The sequence below is a fragment of the Amphibalanus amphitrite genome, unplaced genomic scaffold (genome assembly GCF_019059575.1).
Source record: "Amphibalanus amphitrite isolate SeventyFive unplaced genomic scaffold, NRLGWU_Aamphi_draft 000547F_arrow, whole genome shotgun sequence".
Taxonomy (NCBI): Eukaryota; Metazoa; Arthropoda; class Thecostraca; order Balanomorpha; family Balanidae; genus Amphibalanus; species Amphibalanus amphitrite.
The window spans coordinates 431,126-451,745 of record NW_024882041.1 but is presented as its reverse complement, the minus strand read 5'-3'; the positions used below and the strand labels follow the sequence as shown (position 1 = coordinate 451,745).

The window sequence follows — 20,620 nt, the reverse complement described above, 5'->3', positions numbered from 1 at the left end:
GATGGCGCCGAGCAATAGCGCCGGATGTGCGAGCCGGTGTGATGGGTGTTTTGGTAAACCTCTGACGGGCCGAATTGTGGAGCGGTAATGATCTCACCCGTGGGCAGCTTGCACGGCTCGAGGTCGTCTGTGTTCTGTGTGTGTTCCTGTGCTGGTGTGTGAGGTTTTAGTAGGAAGTCAGGCGAGTGTGCAGTGTCCGTGTACCGGAGCGGGTCGTGCGAGCTCCTGACCCAGAGTCCGGTGGTGTACCGTCCGTCGTCTGTCCCGATCTCTTCCTGTGTTGAATCGCTATCCTGCGTCATTCCATCCGCTACTGAACTAAAGCGTTTCTCCTGTGTAGATTATTGCTTCCGTTTCTATGTGTTTAGCATTATGATGGTCGTGGGGCTTCCCTAATTCATTGAGCGGTATTTTACCGCATCTCTTGAATTCTTTTGGTAAATGACTGAAACCTCGCTATTTCGTTTAGCTTTGGTATGTCACAACTCACGAACATTATTTCTTTTACATGAAAAGTATTTCGGAGTTAAGCCCACATGCGGTTCCAACACTTTCAAGATGTACCAAAATGTTGCACCTTGGTATTGGTATAGTTTGTTGTCCCTTTTAAGGTGGAATTTGTCGGGAGCTGTATTACGAAAGGACAGAGTTCGTAATTTTGAGTCATCCATGTCATGTACTGAGCTATTCACGCGTGTATGCGTTTGTAGGTAGGGGCAGGTGTACTCCTATTATTTTGTCCCTTCTTGTAGGTACTCGGAGCAACTACTGTATGCCTGTACGTATAAAATACTTCCGTCCAAAGGCCGTTGACTGGATGTCCTTAAGGAACCGTACGTAACCTTCCATAGTTCTGGTGACTGCGTTTCGTCCGCGAACCACACTGTTCCTTTTCCCGCAGCATTCGGTAACTATGTGTTCATCTTGATCGGGCGTGTGTGCATACGTGGGTTGCAGTTAAATGATTGTTACTACGGTCATGTTCGAGCAGCTTAGAGCACCGGAGCGCAGTATGTCTGTGCTGACATTCCAATTTTGTGTTCCGATTACTCGATCGCTTATCAGAAGTATATTTTACTATTCATCGAAGAACGTAGATTTTTTTTTTTTGTCCTCGAAATATAAGTCTTCCTACCATTTTACTCACTCCTTTTAGCACTTCCGAGGTAGTCACGATCCGGTATTGTTTGACATGCACTGAGTAGCATGGGTGATAAGTTGCCAAATTATATTATCAACTGCACGCGACTTTGTAGGCGGAATGTGTTTGAGATGTGTGTACAATGTGGCTTGTATCATGTTCATCGTATATACAGAGGAAGATTGAAATGTATTTTTGTCTCGTTTGTTACTTGTAAGTCAATGCGTCACTCCCCACAATATATGCTCTTAGTGAAGAGACAAATATTTATTGCTGCTGTTTGGAACTGGCAAGCGTGGGTCTGTTTCCCATGCGAAATCTACGGACAGATACGGCCGGGTGGGCTCCGTCTCGTGTTTTGGACGGAAGGTGGCGCTGTTGAGGTCGGCAGGCGGCACCTGCAGGCGCTAGGGTGGTTATTCTGATGACTGACTACCCTCCACGCTGCTGCCATAAGCGACAGTAGAAGACACTCGGCTGGCATCGAGAGTCAGGAGAGTTAGAGGAAAATCACCCCGAGCTCCTTTTAACCCGGCACCGCCTGGGCTATTTCCGTACCCACGACAGCCTGGGGGGGGGGGGGGTCGGATCCGACCCCCCCCCCCCTGTTATCTCGAGAACCAATGGTCGCATCGAGCCCCGCGAGGCGGCGTTCGAAAGGTCTCTACGAGACCTTCCCAAAGCACTCTTAAGATTTTAAGATTGAGGTCAACTTTCGGGTCAAGGTCAGGTCAAAGGTCAAATTCTGGGGTTTTGCATGATTAGGCTTACGGACAGCGGAATCGATAGCTGCTGCTCGAAACTCACCAAAAATGACCTCAAAGGCCTAGTGAAGGTACCATGTGCGTATAGGGGTCATACTAAGTACGGGTCAAGGTCAGGTCAGGTCACGAAAGGTCACGGTTTTCACTTTCTGCTACATGGGCGTGCGACACATGTTTTATGGCTTATTTTTCACGCCGAATCCGATGGTAATGGTTATATGTGACCCCAAGTCACTGTGCTGGTGATAAGTGTGCATTGAAAGCGTAAAAAATCGTTTATACCATACATAACTAAACGAGGGCTGAGAAAAAAGGTCAAATTTTCAACTTTTTATTTTTGACATAAAAATGCACTTTTCTAGACAAGCTTTGTCCCAGGAATCTAGTGGTGTCATTTGTTTTCACATGCGATGTTCAGAAGTGCCTCTAATTCACGAAAATGCTTATGACGTCACCATGCCCTATGCATGTTGAAGCTATTTTTTACAATTTGGGGGTCAAAAATCAAGATAGAAAGTTGAAATTTGGGACATCTAATGTTCTAATAGAGCTCTATAACATATATTCCGGTTTTTTGGAAATTCTCAAAATTTTGGATTTTATTAGCTGTTTTCCAAAAAATGTAGTTTTTTGAATTTTTAGGGGCGAAAAACGCATTTTATGGAAAATCCGAGATAGCCATTTTAAAGAACTCGTTGAGCTGCGTCTTTTCATGTCCTTAATTTGCAATTTGCTTTAAACCCTGATTTTTGGCGATTTTTTAAACATTTACCACTTTTTGACTAAAAACGCCATGTAGTTACATCACTAAAATCGATATATCTCAAAAAATTTTGAAAATTTTTTTCTTAAAAATTGCGCACAGAACACGTCAAATTGATGGGGGAGAAGGTATGCCAAGTTTCAAGTTGATAGCGTAAGCGGTTCTTGAGTTATTTAAGAAAAACGGAGGGGGGGTCGGATCCGACCCCCCCCCCCCCAGGCGGTCGCGGGTTAAATGCTGAGTGCCGGCGAGCACACTCAGACAGCGAGTGAGGTGCATACAGTGCTCGAGGTGGGTCACTTTTGCGGTCTTCCCGCTAACCGGGCCTGATCTGGGACCGGCCGCCGTCCGGAGCGAGCTGTGATCGACCCGCCGCTGTGGTGGCTTATAGTTGTAGATTACACACCCTCCTCATCGGCTATACCTATTACGTGTCACAGGGAAAAGACCGTATGGTAGTGGCTAGCCTGGTCCTCCCCTGTCCGAGCGTTTTTCGATATGGCGGTACCGATGGCTATAACTGTAGTATTACATCGAATTGTGTAATACCTTAGCTCAGCCTCAATCGAATGACGTAAGCGATCCAGCAACGCATGGCTACGGCCTTGGGTAATTCACAACGGGGGACATTTACGGCACCGTGCTGACGTCACTACCGGTGTGCGAGGCACTGTTGTCATGGAAACAGAAACCTCCAATAACGCCCTAAAACCGTTTATGACGCCAACACATGGACCAGTCAAAGAATGCATCAGCTTTGTGGATTGGAGGAACGCCGACTACTTAATTCTGGCTGAGGCGTGCGGGAAGTGCCGACAAAACGCATTCTTGTGTAGACTTTTGAAATCAAATGGCTCCCGCTTGAGTGATTGATTCAACTCACCCGAACTGGAACTATTATCACATCCCGTACACGACATGGCCGAGTTTCATCACTCCGACTGCAAACATTAATGTGTTCCTGTGATTTATGAGGCAGCTTTATTTCCATGTGTTTTGGTTCATTTCATTGGTTCATTTCATTGCCTCTGGTGGGCTCGTGTTGGCGTCAAGGTTATGTAAGGTCGGCCATCGCCCGGGGTTCCGGCGACGGTTCAAGGTCGCCTCTACTCGCTGCCTGGGGGCTCAGTGCTCAGGGCGCGCAGTTAGGCCGACTCGAAGACGGCCTACTGAAGTAGACGGAAGTGTCCCTCGAGCAATGATCCGGGAAGGTGTGTGCGGCTCCGGTAGTGCACTGTAGCGGAAATTATTGATGATCAGACAAATGATAGGTGCCTTAGGTCCATAGCTGTGGATTCCCTGAGTTCCTAAGGTGACTGCGGTGACTTGTTCGCATATCACTCCCGCGTTCCTTCTCAGATCCAGCTTCGGATTCCCAGACACCAACCATTCCAAAATCGCGCCGGAGTAATGCTAGCAACTTTATTTCGCTCATAAGTGGTAAACAAGACGCAGAACACAGTCACTTTGCCCCAGTGCTGCGCGCACGAGTCTGTCGCGCGCCCGCGCTCGAACCGGTTAATCCAACAGTGGCAATCGCGACGGAACGACACAATTCACAGCGGTGTGTGGCGGCGGCCCGCGCCTCTCGACCTGGCCTAGGGGTGGGGGCCGTCCGGCGGCCGTGCGGGCGGGCCATCAGCTGCCGCCGGCCGCGGCCGCGATGTGCTGGCACCTGCCCTTGTTGGGCTGGAACAGACACACTCCGGAGAAGGCGGCCAGCGCCTTGTCGTGCGACTGAAACACAGAGAGCCAGGAGGTCAGACGGGGTGCAGGTTACAGCCGCCACTATAAGGTCAAAGGTCACAGTTGATGCCCAACAGACAGTGGCCAAAGGTTATGCTTCAGGGGCTATGGTCAACAGCCAATGCGCGCTCTAAACGGAGGGCCAGTCAAAAGTCAAGGTCACATGGCACATGAGGGGTAGTGGTCCAAAGTGCAGGTCACCGTATGACGAACTAGGGTCCTATGTCGCAGTCACACGTGAAGGACGCCGTCAATGATGCTGGTGCGGAGTTGCGCTGATTAATATCGGTCACGAACGGCAATCATTCAGCATCTGCTGCAGATTGCCACACAGCTGTGATGATCGTCGCGCATGTGTCACCAATTTGTGCCGACCCAGAGGTGTCGCACAGGGAGCCACCGATTGGCTGCGGCCGGCCGCCGGAGGCGGCGGAGCGTGTTCGATTTTCGGCCTCCGGTTTCACAGATTTGAAAGATTCATGGGCCCACAGGTCGTATCATATACTTTGAGCTGACATCTCACAAACTCGAATCTTCGACGCCTTGCTAACGCCTCTGGACTGCCTACATTTCACCCTCCCACCCCCCACACCCCTCTCGCATTTCACGGTTCTCACCTTGGTGAGGTCGCGCTCCCACACGGCGCCACACTGCCCGCAGCACTCAGGGCACGGCCGGCGCAGCGGGTACCCTCCACACTCGTTACAGTCCAGAGACGCCTCCTCGTTCCGCCAGCTGACTCCGCACCTGAGGGGCACACGGGTCAGGTCAGGTCACCGATCATAGGTCAGGCCATAGGGCAAATCACAGGGCAGGTCCCGGTCAGATCTAGGGGCAGTGGACAAGTCAGATCATGGATCGGGATTACGTCGCAAGTTTTCCGACAAACTCCCAGTGGCGCCTCAATTGAATACAAACAAAAGTTGCACCATCACTTATCACTCTGGCCTTTCGAAATGAAGGTCGTCATAGTGTGTTGATCAATTATATAACACTGGTCGATAAACATCCAAGGACTTTGCTGACCTGGCCAACACCCAAGGCCCCTCCAGGACCACATGCACTTACGTGAGGCAGTTACTGTTGTAATCCTTGAGATCTTCTATGGTGAGCATTTTGCCGTACTCCTCCGTGAGGGTGTTGGGCGCGAACTCGTCGTGGGCCGACTCCATGGCGGGCGGCGCGAAAAAGTGGATCCCCGAGCTGAAGCTGGATGCGGCCGTGGCCGGACCCACAGAGAACTGGATCCCGGATCCGACACTGGACGGAGTGGCGCACGCGCGCGCCGTGAAGTGGATCCCCGAGCGGAAACTGGACGCCGCTGAGGAGTTCCTGGCGAGCAGAGGGGTGTCCGGCGGTCAGCGGGGAGGCGCAGTACCGGACAGAGTGGTCAGAGGGGTCCTGCCGCCTGCGGTCAGCGGGGGACGGTATCGGACAGTGTCGTCAGACGCTGCACAACATGACGTGCGGGGAAATGAAACTACGACACATAAGGCGACCAGCATCGATAGCCGATTTCACCGAAATGTCATGCGGTCGGTATCGAGTGGGTTAGGCTGTTGAGGGCCGATCCAAACTGGACAATGGCGCCATGCAGCCGCACGGTTCACGCCATCGCTGCTACCACTGCCAACAGGCTAATGCTCCCGAAACTGAGCGCCTGACAACGGGCCAACACTGTGGCAACTTGTGGGATCGGGGGAAAGCCGCGCCTAGCGCCAGACGGCATTGACGTCACTGAGGCGAGCTGCAGCCAACCCTGACAGTCGCCCGGGCCGCCAACACAGCGGGGCCGCCGTGTAAACGGCCGCATCAGTCACCCGACAACAGACGAGAACATCACAGACCAGCCTACCACAGACACAAACATACAGGCTCATTACGTTACCGGCTCATCATCGCACCACAGTAAACATCACCACTGTGTGGCACAAACACACATCCCAGGCGCAACATAACACAGTCATCCCTCAGAGCTTGGCGGCTACCTATCGAAATTCAACAGCGAGAACGTGAGAATGTGAGAGGGTGCACGGTTGTGATGTGCTCACCTGTCGACGGTGAGCTGAGCGGCGCTGCGGTCCACCGTCAGCCAGTCCTGGTCGGGGTAGTGCTCCTCCTCCTGGCCGTCGTCCTCCCAGTCGTCCAGGTCCAGCTCGTCGCCCACGTAGCTGCTGCTGATGGTCGACACGTTGGTGAGGCTGCTGGCCGACGACAGCGTGTCCTCGCCCAGCGACACCTGCCGGAGCGCGGTGCCGGTCGCGTTAGCTGTGCCGCCGGACGCGTGGTGGCTGTGCAGCCGGCGACGGAGGCGGTCCAGGAGGCGGATCGACGGCATGGTGTGCCACTGGAGACACGAGGAAACCGGGCCGTCCGCCGCCGCCGGCGCCCGACACCCAACTGCCGGCCGGCACGCCACCCCATCCCCACCGACGCCCCCCGGCGGCGCGGCAGTCCCCCGAACAACCGACCGATCGGCCGAGCGGCCGGGCGGCTGGGTCGAACAGTCGGCAGGGTAGGGCCAGATTGGGTGGAAGGGTCGGGTGCCAGGGTCCAGGAGGGTCGGGCCTGCCGGGATCGGGTTACCGTATGGTTGGATGGTGACAGACCGGGATCAAAACAGCCCCAGCTGATCGGGGGCGCACCGGAGCGGTCTCCCTGGGGAGTCCGAGGGTGCGGGACCGGGGGATTAGAGAGTATCCGTCGGGACGGCCATCAAAGGACTGATAACCAGCCCTGTGGCCCTCAATTACCCGCACCGGATTACCGCAGGTCTGTCTGAATGTCACCGGCTTAGCCAGTCAGACCTGCGGCGCCACCAGAGTTCAACCCAGGGGAGTCAGCGCAGCCGTCCAACTCCCGGTATGAATAGCGCACAAATGAAACATGAACCTCTCACACATTTACCGGCAGAGTCCGCCAATAGTTGAATTCATTCGCTCGCCGCTCTGTGCCGTTTCGGGCGTCATTCAGGGCTCCCTGGATGACGTCAAACCGTGTCGTGCCGCCGCCAGTCGGAATGTACTGCGCAGTGAACTTTGGCCAAAATAGCCACCAGACAGAATGAACAAAATTAACATCTTAAGAGCCCCGGAGGCCAACTTCGCAACGTCGCCGCGCCCATAGTCTGTCACCAGTGATGAGGATTCGACTGGTTCAGTGGAAGAAGCCAACTTCTGGACTTCGACATCAGCTATTCTGGGCCCGCCAACTCGATAAATGTGTCCGGTCTGAGCTGAGTGGTCTGATGGAAACAACATTTCAGGACCGTCATCCCTGGGGCAGGATGGGCTGAGCTAGCTGAACGCTATGTCGGTATGTGCGCCGCCCAACGGACATTCCATCGGGGCGAATCCCGGGATGTTTCGGCCCCGCACAGGTGTGACGCGTCCACACAAACACGCAACAAGGCTCGCCAGGAATGGGCTGATCATCCCACTGGTGCGTCACACTCCATTCTGCACTGATTTGAACGCCCACAGGCATTGCGTTTCGCGGTACCCCACCAACAAAGGTCATGGGGAGAGCTGCTGTGGCATTTCCAGCCGCTGTGGCATGAGCTCCGCCCTGCACCGTTAGGGGCGTGGCAGACAGGGAGGGCGTGGCCTGAGGACACTGCCGGGGTGGGGGGGCGGACAGCGCTGCCTCAGCCCTGCTGGGACCCGGAAGTCTGACCGCCCGCGCTCCGCAGCTCCAGTAGGTGCGCCGCAGTGCGGGGACAGCGACCCTCAGAGTGAAGCCCGCGTGTGTCCCGGGGATCGCACCGGCCCAGGGTCACAGACGGGCTGTATTGATTACGTGACCGTCGGCGGTCCGTGCGAGCGACACCCGTCAGAGCCGACCGCCGCAGTGACCCGAGTGACCCTTGACCCTGGTTGGGCGGTCCATTGATCCAGCGGCCCCTGACGCCAGTCTGGACCGCTATACAGCCGGCGACATGGCAAGGCGGGACCCGAATGGACGGGGAAAGTTTGGAATGGATCGGAACACAGGGAACGGATGGTCGTCTCCATCCATTGGATGGAAATGTTTTGTGGCATACGAGACTATTTGCTCGCTTGGGAAATGGAAAACCAGAGCATGGATAAAACAAATTTAAATTTATCGCAATAGAGAATGGAAACGCTTGCAAGTGAGACGGTCCATGATGGGAGCACTTATTTTTCCAGCTGCTCAAGTATCAGGTACAGCATGTCGCCTGTCCCGATACTCACATTCTACCCGATTGGGCGGTGGGCGGTGCGTACCTCCGGCGTGGAGTGGACGTCTCGCAGGGCGGCCTGGGGCTGCGGCTGCCGCCGTCCGCGCGCCGGCGACGGCCACGGACTGTCGGCCGGCTTGGCGGCGGTGGCCAGCGACCCTTGGCGCGCCGGCGAGCTGCGGCTGTGCTGCAGCCGGTGCCGGTGCAGGTAGCGCCGCAGCGCCAGGCTCCGCCGCTCCGGAGGAACGGGCGACGTGTCCTCCACCAGTGCCGAGCCGTCGCCACGGTGCAGACTGTCGAAGAAGCGCCGCACACGGAAGATGGCGCTGTAATAGAGAGAAAGAGAGGGTTAGACATGCGTCCAGGTCCACTTTCACTCACATGCGGCCCTCCTTCAGCCCGCAGACGACATCGATCACACACAGCTGTGGTTGGGAAGACAAGGGAAGCATGGAAGGCCTTTGAGCAGCCCAATGGACTGTGCTCGGTCGGGCACAATAAAAACCCGGGATATCCGTAAGTTGACGCCACCCACAGAGGAGAAAATCCGAAGGTGCCGGATAAGGCAGCGCCCGATATTATCGGTTACGACCTACGAAGTCGACTGTCACTGTGAGCCGGCAGCTCCGTCTCCGCCGGACGCCGCAGGTTTGATCTATATGCAGCCTTGAACGGGAGACGCAATGCGCCATTCCCAAGCCGGGGACACGAGCCGACGCTGCAAAAGGAGCTGGTGTTTGGGACGAGAGGCGCAGTTCTGTAACCGCTGCGGGTCCCGCTCCTCGTGTTTGTCGATAGAGTGCCCGATAGACGGTCGAGGATGGGCGTAAATAGTGCCCGTTTAATGTTTCAAGGGTCAATAGCGGGCTCACTTTCTGTTCTGATATAGACCAGCGAGAAAACCACCCGTATGGGTAGGTCGAAGTCGTGAGGTACGTAAACTTATTTTCTAACTGTGAGAGCCATGCGAGGTTTCAACTCATTTCAGTATTTCAGCACCGATCATTCGTCAAAAGGATCAGTTCCCTTTGAGGACATTCTGTCGGTCAGTTAATCTAACAACGATTTTAAACAATTATAATCATATGAAATTGAATCCCACTTTGCGAAGTAAATATTCCAGATCTGAGCCGGGCCGGCGTCACAAGTAAAACACCGTATCCTGTTCGGAGCTCGTTCGACGGTAAAGTTCCACATAAGAGAACGCAGAAGAGCGGTAAAAACGGGCGTGGTTCGCGGAGGCGGCGCACGCCTGAAGTTCCAGGGTCGCTGTCGGCCAGATCGATGTGGTTGCCACACACTGCTCGTCCCGGCGGCAGGTGGAGGAAGGAGACTCAATCAGGGGAACTGCCACACACTGCTTGTCCCGGCAGCAGGGGGAGGAAGGAGACTCAGTCAGGGGAACTGCCACACACTGTTCGTCCCGGCGGCAGGTGGAGGAAGGAGACTCAGTCAGGACGGCAGGTGGAGGAAGGAGACTCAGTCAGGACGGCAGGTGGAGGAAGGAGACTCAGTCAGGGGAACTGCCACACACTGCTCGTCCCGGCGGCAGGTGGAGGAAGGAGACTCAATCAGGACGGCAGGGGAGGATGGAGACTCAATCAGGACGCTAGGAAGCAGACAGTTTGACGATAGAAATGCACGGATAATTGATTATTCAACAGAATGTATCTGTGAATGGTAAACGGCATGCACATTGCACATTGCATAGATATATGCTACGGCTCTGATAATCAACCGCTACAAAGCATCGCTGTGTTTATGGAAAGCTACTTCTGGTGAAATCGTCCCACTCGGGTTTTCTGCGCCGCCGATCGTATTTACATAAGCCGCCACAATGCGCCTCCGATACTCCAGCCGCCGGCGGCGCACACACAGTTCCAGAGCGGGTTGCGTAACACCAGGTGGGCTTCCAGAGCTGTGTTGTGGCCTCGCGGAATTCCTCAGTGACGTCACAGTACCCGAATATTCGCCTCCATCGCATCCCGGAGCCGGCGTGACTCAGCAGAAATCGGCTGCGGCTGGCAAAGCGGGCTGACCGGCAGGACAGGTGCCAGCCGGTCCAGCAGCGCGAGACCGGACCGCGCACAGCCTGCGCAGCACACCCGCCGCCAACGCAGCCGGCCGCCGACTTCCCCGAACGGGCCCCCGGGCAGAAGTGCCCTCCGATGGCGCGGGACGTTCGGTGGGGAGGGGCGGGGAGGGGGATAGCCCGGCTCGTGGGCCGAGCCGCCGCAGCTCTCACCCCGCGCTGCTGCAGCGCGCTCTTGCATCAGCCGAATGTGCCCTTCCTCGTTCAGTGCAGGTGAATACCGTCCTTCCTCGTACTGTGGGCGACCCGGTGCAGGTCGGATCGGAACGGCTCACAGCGGCAATGCCCTGCGAGGGACATCCCTGGTACCTACCCATCGCCTATGCAGCTTGGCATATGTAGAGAAGACTAGGTACTGATCCGTTTCGATCGGCCTCAAGTATTTACGACGTGACGTCAAGTTCGTGCGTACCAGTGTGATGTCACCACTAGCGTGAAGTTCAAGCTGTTTATATTTCATTCTTCGTCGAAACTTACGTCACGTTCAGCGTTTTGTCGCTCATTGTAATCGGATGAAGAGGTACTCGAGAGGCGTATCGAACAAGAAACACTCGACCAGGTTAGTCGGAATTCGTCCGTCCGCGAATGTAAAATTAAAAGTTATCTCTTTCAAGTGTCGTGTAAGATCAGTCAGTTATTGGTGTTGACAGCTACCCCTAAAATAGTCACACTGATTGCTTCCCTCTGACAGCTTTCTGGAAGTGTTCAGTTCTATTTATATCGCGCAGCGGAATGGCCCGGGCCGTGGTTTTATATAACGGGTTCAACGGACGGCCTCAGAAGGGCGCAGTTTGACAAACCCGACACCCGCTCGGGCTTCTGACTGCCGGCGCCGAGTCGTCGGTCCGGCGATAGCGACGGGCGCCTCTGCAGCTTGTAACGGAGCGGGAAATGGGTGTGCCGCCTGCTAACGGGCCGTCAAACACACAGTTTGGAAAACTCGGAACTGGGGCGCGTCCTTAGCGGCTCGTGGAGGAAAACATATTATCAAATCGTTCATCGTTGAACGATAGCCAGTTTTTACCACAGACATTTTTGATGGAATGCAAGGGCATTCAATAATAGCAGCTGTTTGTCGCAGACACGTAGCGTTACGGGCTTCATGGCTGCCTTCGTGACAGACCATTCCGTAAAACCGGCGCCGTTCAAATTCGCCGTACAGCTTAGCAGCTCCCGATGTCGGGGAAAGAGGAAATACATACGGCTATGTAACTAGCTGGAGAAATCGACACGCTTGGTTATGTGAACTGCGTGCACCTGAAATAGGATCGCGGTGGCATCGTGTATGTGAAAACGTTAAATTGCCTCGTAGGTATATGTTCGTTTTTAAGCCCAAAAGCTAAAATTCAACACACGATAACGATGAAAAGGTTCCACGGAGTGCTTGAGCAATGAGCATATGCGGTTGTCAATCGCTTGCGTCGATAGTATATGCCAGGTATATGTTTCCCCAGTGTACATCGGTACGCGGCTGATCGACCGGTTCGTTCGACAGGTCTATCCTATGTATCAATTACCAGATGACAGGCACAGACTCCCGAGTATTGGACAGCAGTAAAGCTGGGCGACTCCCAGAGTAGCTGCAGCTAGTGTCACCACCGCAACGGGCGCGTTTCAGCTGCCCTGGAGACGGATTATACGCCACCGCCGTCAGTCCCGGGACCCGTTTAATAAAAGGTGCACAAATATCTGTCAAGGTATTCAACTAACACGTCTAAGTATCCCTAAGGACCGTCTCGGACACATCCCCCACACCAGTCTCGTAAAGGGGGCGTGGCACCCCTCCGACCCTGACTCTGGCCCCTGACAGCACCCCGGCCGCGGCACCCGCTGTCCTCGTCTCCCCCTCTCACCATTCCAGGTCCGCAGCGATCCGGTTCCTTGTCGACTCGGACGCCGGCGGCGACGGCGGCTCCTCAAACATGGTCATCCTGGCTGGTCGGAGAGAGGTCGGCCTTCACTGATCCCGGTCCGCTCGCTGGCCGTCCCTCAGTCCCTGACTGGTCTGAGCTCCGAGTGAGTTCCTGCCGCTCTGTATCACTGACCGTCGTTTGTGGGCTCCTCCAATGCCACTGTACTGATCACTGACTCCCTGAAGCTGGGTGAATGCACCTGACTCGTGTAAGCTCTGTCTCAGCGGCCAGCGCTGCGTGTTCGTACTCTCCGCCCGGGAGCTGGTCGCACACTGGCCGGTCACCGCCGCCGGCTGGCTGAGTAGTCGGAGCCGGCCCGTGACGTAGGCAGTGACGCGTCCTGCAGTGGCGGCGGGGGGCGGACCGGCGGGGGGGAGGGGGGGGGGTGCTACACAGAACCGGTGGCAGCCGACGATATGCGCGGTGCGAAGAGGAAAATTCCCATCGGTTCCCATGCCCACGGCTGTAGAGCGCGTGCCATGCACGTGCCCCGTGCTGTAGATGATGAAGACTATGAGCAGGTAAGCCGGGACGCAAACCCAGTCACGTGGGTGGCCACGAATTCATTCAAAAATTCAACCTCTGACCACGTGACTGACGCAGCTGGGTCGGAGCCCGGAGGTGGACGGGTGAGCCAGCCCCGCTACTCAGTGGAAATTCGGACGGAGGCCAGTCCAATGAGGCCTCCGACAGCGTCATTCGTTCGGCGGCTGTGACTGGGCCACGGCCGACGCCACTCACCTGGCCCTGTGCTGGGAGGTTAGCTTCGGCCCTGGATAGCTTCGATCGAGTGGTGGTCAACCGGGTGACCCATATAGACAAACCAGCGCTCGGCAAGAATGAGAGCGCTGATGAAACGTATTCCACCATTGCAATCACCTCTTACCTATGGCCATTCCTTGTTAATTGCGTTTCTATCTTACAACAGCTTTTAGAAATAGATACAATCCCGAACTGTGCCTTTCAAGAAAAAGAGAGCTCAATGAACCTACATAAGCCAAACAATGGGTAGGTATTGGGTAAGTGGGTAAGTGTCCTCGGACAAACCGGCTCCTAAGTCCGGTATGTTACACCCATACTGATGGTAACCATGGCGCAGTAACCAGCCGTGTATTGGTGGTGGTCCTTTATTTGCATCGACACCGCCCCGCGTTACCATTCGGCTGCATACGACGATTTCATTCGGTATGCACCATGCAGCGCATATCTCCCGCATCAGCCAATGGCGTGCTGCATTGAGTATATCTATGCACTAAGTCGTGAGCTGAGGGGATGCTGTCTGAAGTTTCGGACTCCCCTGGTCCTCTGCGACGACCCGCTCACCTTTTGTTGGCGTTGGCAGTGTCGCCGTCACCTCCGAGCAGACTGATGTCTCCCTGGCAGCCTGAAACAAACAAAAAACGAACTATTAGCTAAGACAGGTAATAATTGAAGCACCTAACCAATTTGTAAGCACAATACGAGGAGATAAGTCCGAAAACTATCGCTTTCTTGCCGGTATTATTGAGATTGTTGGATCGGCTACGTAAAAATAATGGATACGAGCATTATCAATAGCAGTTAGAGCAAAACTGAGCGAGCATTTACGAGCACGACACAGCGTAGGCGAATATTACAATTTCGACGCTAGATGGCACTAGTGTAAACGCCTGAAGGCATACTGCGCCGCACGGCACGAAGCGTGGAGCGCCGCCGCATCGTTTCATACCAGGCGGCAACAGCTTAACTGTGCTCGCGCTTCATACTTAATTGAATTAAGAAAGGAGCACTTTTACCTTAAAATGAGATATGGGTACTTCTGTTGTCGCAAGTCACGGTAAACCCTCAGTGAAAGTTTCCTATTTGAAGCAAAGGTAATTTAAAATGCCAAGTTGGCCATGATACCATAAATGCGGACGCCCAAGCACATAATAATGGCCAGCTTTAATCCCACCTCGTAATTAATGCCTCTCCGCCATTACTGGTAAGCCAATTATGGCACAGGCTCAGCTGAACCCTTCCCAGACTGCCACGTGTGACCGGGCGTATTTTTGGCCGCCGGCCGCTGACCCAAATCGACAGCAGGCCCGCTCAGAGCTGGATTCTGACGGAGCCCGGCCGACGACAATCCGAGCCGTCTCGCCGCCGTCGATAGGACGTTCGCAGTACCGCCGCCCACGCAGAGCGCAGTCCGGAGAATGTGAGCTATTTCGCGGCGTCCGATCCGACTCAGATGCCCGTCTATACCGGCCACATAGGGGACTGCAATCTGCTGAGGAACGGCTCTCAGAGCCCGTCGGGCAGCCTTGATGGGGCTCTCAGCTCTGGACGTCAAATTGAGCCTCAGTACGGTTAGTTACCGATCGGGTCACTCTCACGGGCACCGTGTTGAGATTCTCTGACCTACGGCTCACGTCGAACGTCGGATGTTTCACCCGATACGAGCCAGCTGAAACCGCACCCAGCTGGAGCGCGCCGAGCTCGGGCCCCTGAGTCGCCTTGTTGTCAGTCAAGGTCGACCACCTGGGTCATTGACTATGGCATCTCATCAACGCCAACAACAACACGGCATGTCAACATTCACACTCGTACTGAAACGATTCGCGACGTGTGCAAAATACTGCGCAGCATCGTAGCGCATTTCATTCGGGATCATGGAGCCATGAGATATGATGACGAAGCTTCTTTCTTTTCTTTTCCTCTACCTGGCAGGAACACACAGCGCACACAAAGGCAAGGAATACAAAGCACGTTTTCAGAAGCCCATGTGGGTCAGGAGGCACCCGGCTGAGCACGGAGGGGGGCCACAGGGGAGGCGAGGCACAGTGCTGGGTCGGAGCAAGGCGGGGTATGACGTCACACCCAAACATCTGTGACGTCATCGTAGGACAGGTGAGGGCGCTGCGCAGCGAGGGGCGCCGTCTGGCATCTGCCCCTCCCCTCCCCTCTGTACTTCACCTGCACTGTGCCATCCGTGTAAACAACCTGACTCCGGTTCGCATATCCGCGAGACTGTTTCATCTGCCATGTTGCTGTTCAATTAATTGCAAGCATTGTGTGAGTTGATGAACATCAGTTCAATGATGAGATACGTCACTCAGTAATAAATGCAAGTCTCAGAGCAAACCCGGTACAAATACGGCTAAGCACAGGTTCAAACCCACTTACGCAGGATTAAGTCGTCCTGTGTCAATAGCCGTGTCGGCCGTCTCAAGCCAAGCAAATAACTGCGAATTTGACGCAATGCCAACAGCCATGGAAACCTCCACACACAGAGTAACACGTCAGCCGCGTACGGCCACGTCACTCACCGGTCACCGCGGCCCCCAAAACACGAGCACGTGACGGCAGTCAGCGGTGCCAGGTCGGTCAGCAGCCCGGGGGACCGGGCCCCCGACAGAGCTGAGACGAAACTGGCGCACCTGTCATCGGTGCCGACAGAAACAGTGACGGCGCGGCGGCTTACGTAAGTTGTGGACGTGGCCCGTCAGCCGGGACCTGCTGCGCTGTTGATCAATATTGGGCAGCGGGAGCGAAGGATCGGAGCTATACATACGCCAAGGGACGGTGTGCGACAACACACGAACGCCAGAGCAGCTGTTGGTGTTTACACACCGAACATCGACGGTGACTTATGTGCCGTATGTTGCGGAGATGTTGCAACGTTAAGTTTCGAATGGGCGAGATCCATGCGGCATGCCAGAAGTTAAGCATTTAAGTATAGATCCAGTGTTTAGCAGGCACTCATCGCCGTTTAATTTAGCCATGAAGATTCAGGTTACGACCTTACGTATGGTCACATGTCTGCACATTCCTTCCATGTCACTGCAAGATCCGTCGTTGACCTTGTCGCCCAGCAAGTCGACCTGTCTGCCACAGACTATCCATCGCTCCCGGGCCTGCGGTCGGTCCGTCTCCGCAGCCATGATTGCCGACGCCTGCTGGCGACAGCCGCAGTATGGCCGACCCGCCCCGAGCAGGGTCCGGTTGAGGCAGGCGCGGCGCACAAAGTTGGATCGACACGAGCCTGACGCGTGACCGATAGGCAATCTGCGGCGACTGAGACTGCAGCCGCTCTTTGCGACCTCAGCGCAGGGTGTGTCCCCCAAATATGGAGACTGTGCACGCGACAGAACATGGCGCTGCATTCCGTAGTCCGTGCGCCGCTCCCATGTCCTCGGGCGACGGGGGGGGGGAGCGGACCGATCAGCCTGCAGGAGAGGCTCTGAGCGCCGAGTGGCAAAGGAGCCGTGCAGCTACAGCAGCAGGTTGGCACAAATGTCGCAAAGATCTTTCGCATGCTTTTCTGTGAAAGTTATTTCAGTGCTCTCCGACAATCAGCGACGAAAGTCAGCACTGAAGAGTCGCCTCGCTGCATGTTAATATTCAGATGACGTTATACCGGTAAGCACTGCTGCATTTTTCTCCCGGAAAAGACCTGCACGTTCCCTGCACTCGCTCAATAAATTAGCACGACTCCCACTTTGGCTGCACAGCTCTGGAGAACTCGGGTCGCCCGCTCAGAAGTCCTGAATCATGGTCTGAAAAGACCCGGGCCGCCGCGCCGCCGGCGTTGCGTAACGGATGAACAAATCACCCTTCCAGAAATGAGCGGCCGTGTCCTTCGCACGGCTGGTCTGCAGCGAACGGCCACCGGCTCCCGGTCAGGATGGGACCAGTCGGCCCGACCTTCAGGAAAAAACGTCGCACTGCTGGGATTCAGGCAAAGCTACAATGACCCTCGGCAGAGTTCCTGGGAGAAGCGGGAAGTTTACTCGATGTCAACTAACTCCACAGGGCGCCAGGACATTCCAGGTAGTGGCTGGATAGCCCAGCCATTATCATCGCGGCTTACTGACTCTGTCTGCACACATTCGACCAAAGCTGGCGCCCATTTCATTTCATCATGGAGCAGGAACAGTGCTATCGGCCGTTAAACACTAAACAGCCACCGTTGACGGCATCATTTGAATCAAACAATCCTGCTCTGCAGCGCCAGCACATGAACGGAACATCCGTTGGCTGTGTTCCGGCCACGCTGCAGCTTTGGAAAAATAGCTCGTTTCTATGTTATTTTATTTCTATGTTATTCGGTGCCGATTTTTTCACCCATGCAACCGTCACTGGGAATTCCTGCCAATGTGGAGCCAAGTGGGCGTGGACCGGAAGGAGTGGGGAAGGGGATGGTTGGCCATGGGACATCATAAAGCAGTCTGACGGCGGTCGGGGGCGTGCAGCACTCAGTGGCCCGCCCGACGGCCCGGCCCGGTCAATGGATGGGGCGTGGAGGGAGGGGCTGGGACAGAAGTGGAGCCCATATGGGGGCCATATGGTCCATAGAAGGAAGAGGATGTGGACCGAAGGAGGAGAGGGTGACATGGTCAGACTGCAGGACTTGCAGGAGGCGTAAAATAAAAACCTATGCTATCAGCAAAATGGTAACGATCTGATTTAGCTAGACTGGTTCCATTCGAGCTACAATATGGTCTTTTTACAGTCTAGCCTGCTCTTAGTCTGGCAGTCTGACTTCATTCTGGTCTGCGAACAGTCTGGTCTGCCCTCGGTGTGGCGGTCCGGCCTCCGTCTGGTGACCGCTCAGAGCTCTAATAGATCCGGTCATCCGCTCATTGCTCGGTCTGACAGTACCGAGTCGCCGTTCGTCCGCCGTTTGCAGCCCTGCGGGACCACAGAGCCGCCCGCGGCCCGCGGTGCCGCTCCGCCGCTGACCTGGGTCGGGCCCCTGACTGTCGGCAGTTTCACCAGGAAACCCGGGCCGCCGCCGCCGCCGGCGTCTGAGTCATCGGCGCCAGCAGCCCCCCCCCCCCCCCTCCCCCGTCCCTCCCCGTCCACTGCAGGGTGACCGCTGGACAGCAGAAAAATGAGCAAGGTCGCAGCCTGTTCAGTAATTTAGTGGAAACTGGAAACGGACTGGATGAGGAAACTTAAGCTGTGTGCTGTAGATCGCACCTTCCCAGGTTTTGAGGTGTTGCATATTGTTAATTGTTATGTTGGTAAATTCTGAAGGTCAATATCCATGCATGCCAAATAAGGTGATGTTTCTGAATATAACACGACTGCAATGTGGATCACCACAGTGATCAAAATGAACAAACATCACATACCTTACTATCAAATACGGACACATCCACATGCATGACGACATCTGACATAATATCACGTATGGGTGCAATGAATAAGCAAACACCCTGGGTAGGTTACGTAGCAGCTGACTCAAGTTTAGTGATGAAAGCAGGCTGTGTTGGTCGAGAGCTCATAAATAAACACGGCAAGGGAACCGGAACTGTTATCGCTCCGAGACTCGCGGTAAAATCCCTGGTTATGGGAGGGTGACCGAGAAGGTGAACTCACAGACCGGGAGCATCTAGAGATCGTCATTGCAAACCTAAACTTAGCATGTGGCTCATGCAACTGCAATGAGGTAGACAATACGTTACGATTTCACAGGGAAATGAGAAAGCTATTGACTTTGTATTTGAATGCGGGTAACCAAAAGGCAAATCAAATCTCATCGAATTTCAAATGATTTAGCTGGAATACAGGACACACAACAACGTATCGTCTTCCAAAGAAATCCATTTTCTCGAACCAGTCCAATACGTTTTGTCAGGTACCCACAGGGACTGTGGAATCTGGGTGCGTCATCCGCATCCACGATTCTTTTGTCTTCGGTGAAATGCCATCTGGCACAGGTGAAGCAAATAGCAGCAACAGGGGCCAAAGGAAACACTCGAGCAACCCGTCAGTCTGCACCGCCAGGGGAGGCTGGGTGGGGTGGAGCGGGGAGGGGTGGGGCAGACTCACAGCAGCGCCACCTGTGGTCGCCCCCGGAGCCCGGCCCTGGGCCCTGTTTCACCGGTGATAGCAGCACGCCGATTTTACGACTTGTCAAATTGGGTTTCCATGGAGACCTCAACAGGCCCATTGCTCCAACACTACCACAAGTGTGACGTCAGCTCGCGCAATTTGATAGCAGCGTGGTAGCAGCAGCCCGTGAAACACCGCCCTGGTGCGGCGCCAGGGTCGGAGGTCACCCCCGGACCACCTCACGGAGGTCGGCGGCGCGTCAGACACGTACCGTCACTGCTGACAGCTGGAGGGCCTGCCCGGGGGCGGCAGACGTGACGGGTCTCGGCGGGTCACACTGCCCTCTCCGCCGGCCGACCCACTGCGCACCAACACAGCTCAATCGATGGAGCGCCGCGCCGCCCCTCGGCGCAGTGACGTCATCAGACACACGGTGACGTCACACGCCGACTAAGCTATTCTCAGGCGCACAATGTTCGCTTCCGGCGGCCTGAGAGGTCAGCCGGGGGGTCAAGGCCGGCCCGGCTCCCGGACCTGTGCGGGGCTCGCGGACAGGTGTGAGGACAGCCGGGGCGGGGGCGGCTCCGTGGGCGGCGGTGGACAGCTGTGACAAGTGCAGCGGAATGTGTCTGGTGGCACATGTGGCCGACAGGAACACTCAGCTGTGACCCAGCATCTAACCGGGCCGTTCGGAATCGGATCAAGGATGTGAGGAGGACGTGCGGCTGACAAACATTTACGACCGAGGGAAACGGTGAAACCCCTGAGCCCTGTCACAAGCATGAAGCCGGCTGTGATGCTGCATTTCACACCAGCTTTTCATTTTTCCAAGGTTCACCGAAATACACCGGCGAATGACGGGAATTTTTTTCGCAAATGTCAGCGATAGGTGAGCGGATGTATAGCGGAAAAAGCCAGCAGCGGTAGGCATGTGAAATGCGCGGGTCGAGCCTGCCTGGACCGAAACGTTTGTTCTGGTGGTGATACGGAAGGCTTGGTGTGATCCAATCCAAGCACTGAGTCAACAATAACAGACCCAACCCAAACCCACATTCCGTTGGTCTGTTGAAAATTAAAATAGCACGTCAACCGCATGGAACTACATATGCATCAAATTATTTTAACTAATTGCTTCTTAATAACAAACTTAGTGTTTAATTTATGTCGTGTCGCAAAAGCCAAAAGGGCATGAACTG

The 20,620-nt window shown here is 55.1% G+C and overlaps 1 protein-coding gene across 2 annotated transcripts in view; it reads right to left on the bottom strand.

Annotated features, from left to right (window-relative positions):
- Positions 1 to 4,078: 4,078 nt before the first annotated feature.
- The window catches only part of LOC122393670, a 28,574-nt gene continuing 12,032 nt past the window's right edge, over positions 4,079 to 20,620 (bottom strand). The window contains exons 2-7 of one of the 2 annotated variants that reach the window (XM_043389905.1): positions 13,944 to 14,004; positions 8,662 to 8,941; positions 6,466 to 6,653; positions 5,483 to 5,746; positions 5,032 to 5,161; positions 4,079 to 4,405 (exon numbers count right to left, since the gene is read on the bottom strand). In XM_043389905.1, coding sequence (XP_043245840.1) covers positions 4,307 to 4,405; positions 5,032 to 5,161; positions 5,483 to 5,746; positions 6,466 to 6,653; positions 8,662 to 8,941; positions 13,944 to 14,004 — 1,022 coding nt within the window. In that variant the 3' untranslated portion in view covers positions 4,079 to 4,306. Of the gene's footprint in view, positions 4,406 to 5,031; positions 5,162 to 5,482; positions 5,747 to 6,465; positions 6,654 to 8,661; positions 8,942 to 12,560; positions 12,899 to 13,943; positions 14,005 to 20,620 lie in introns of those variants that run through there. The other variant, XM_043389906.1, reaches the window with a different exon arrangement.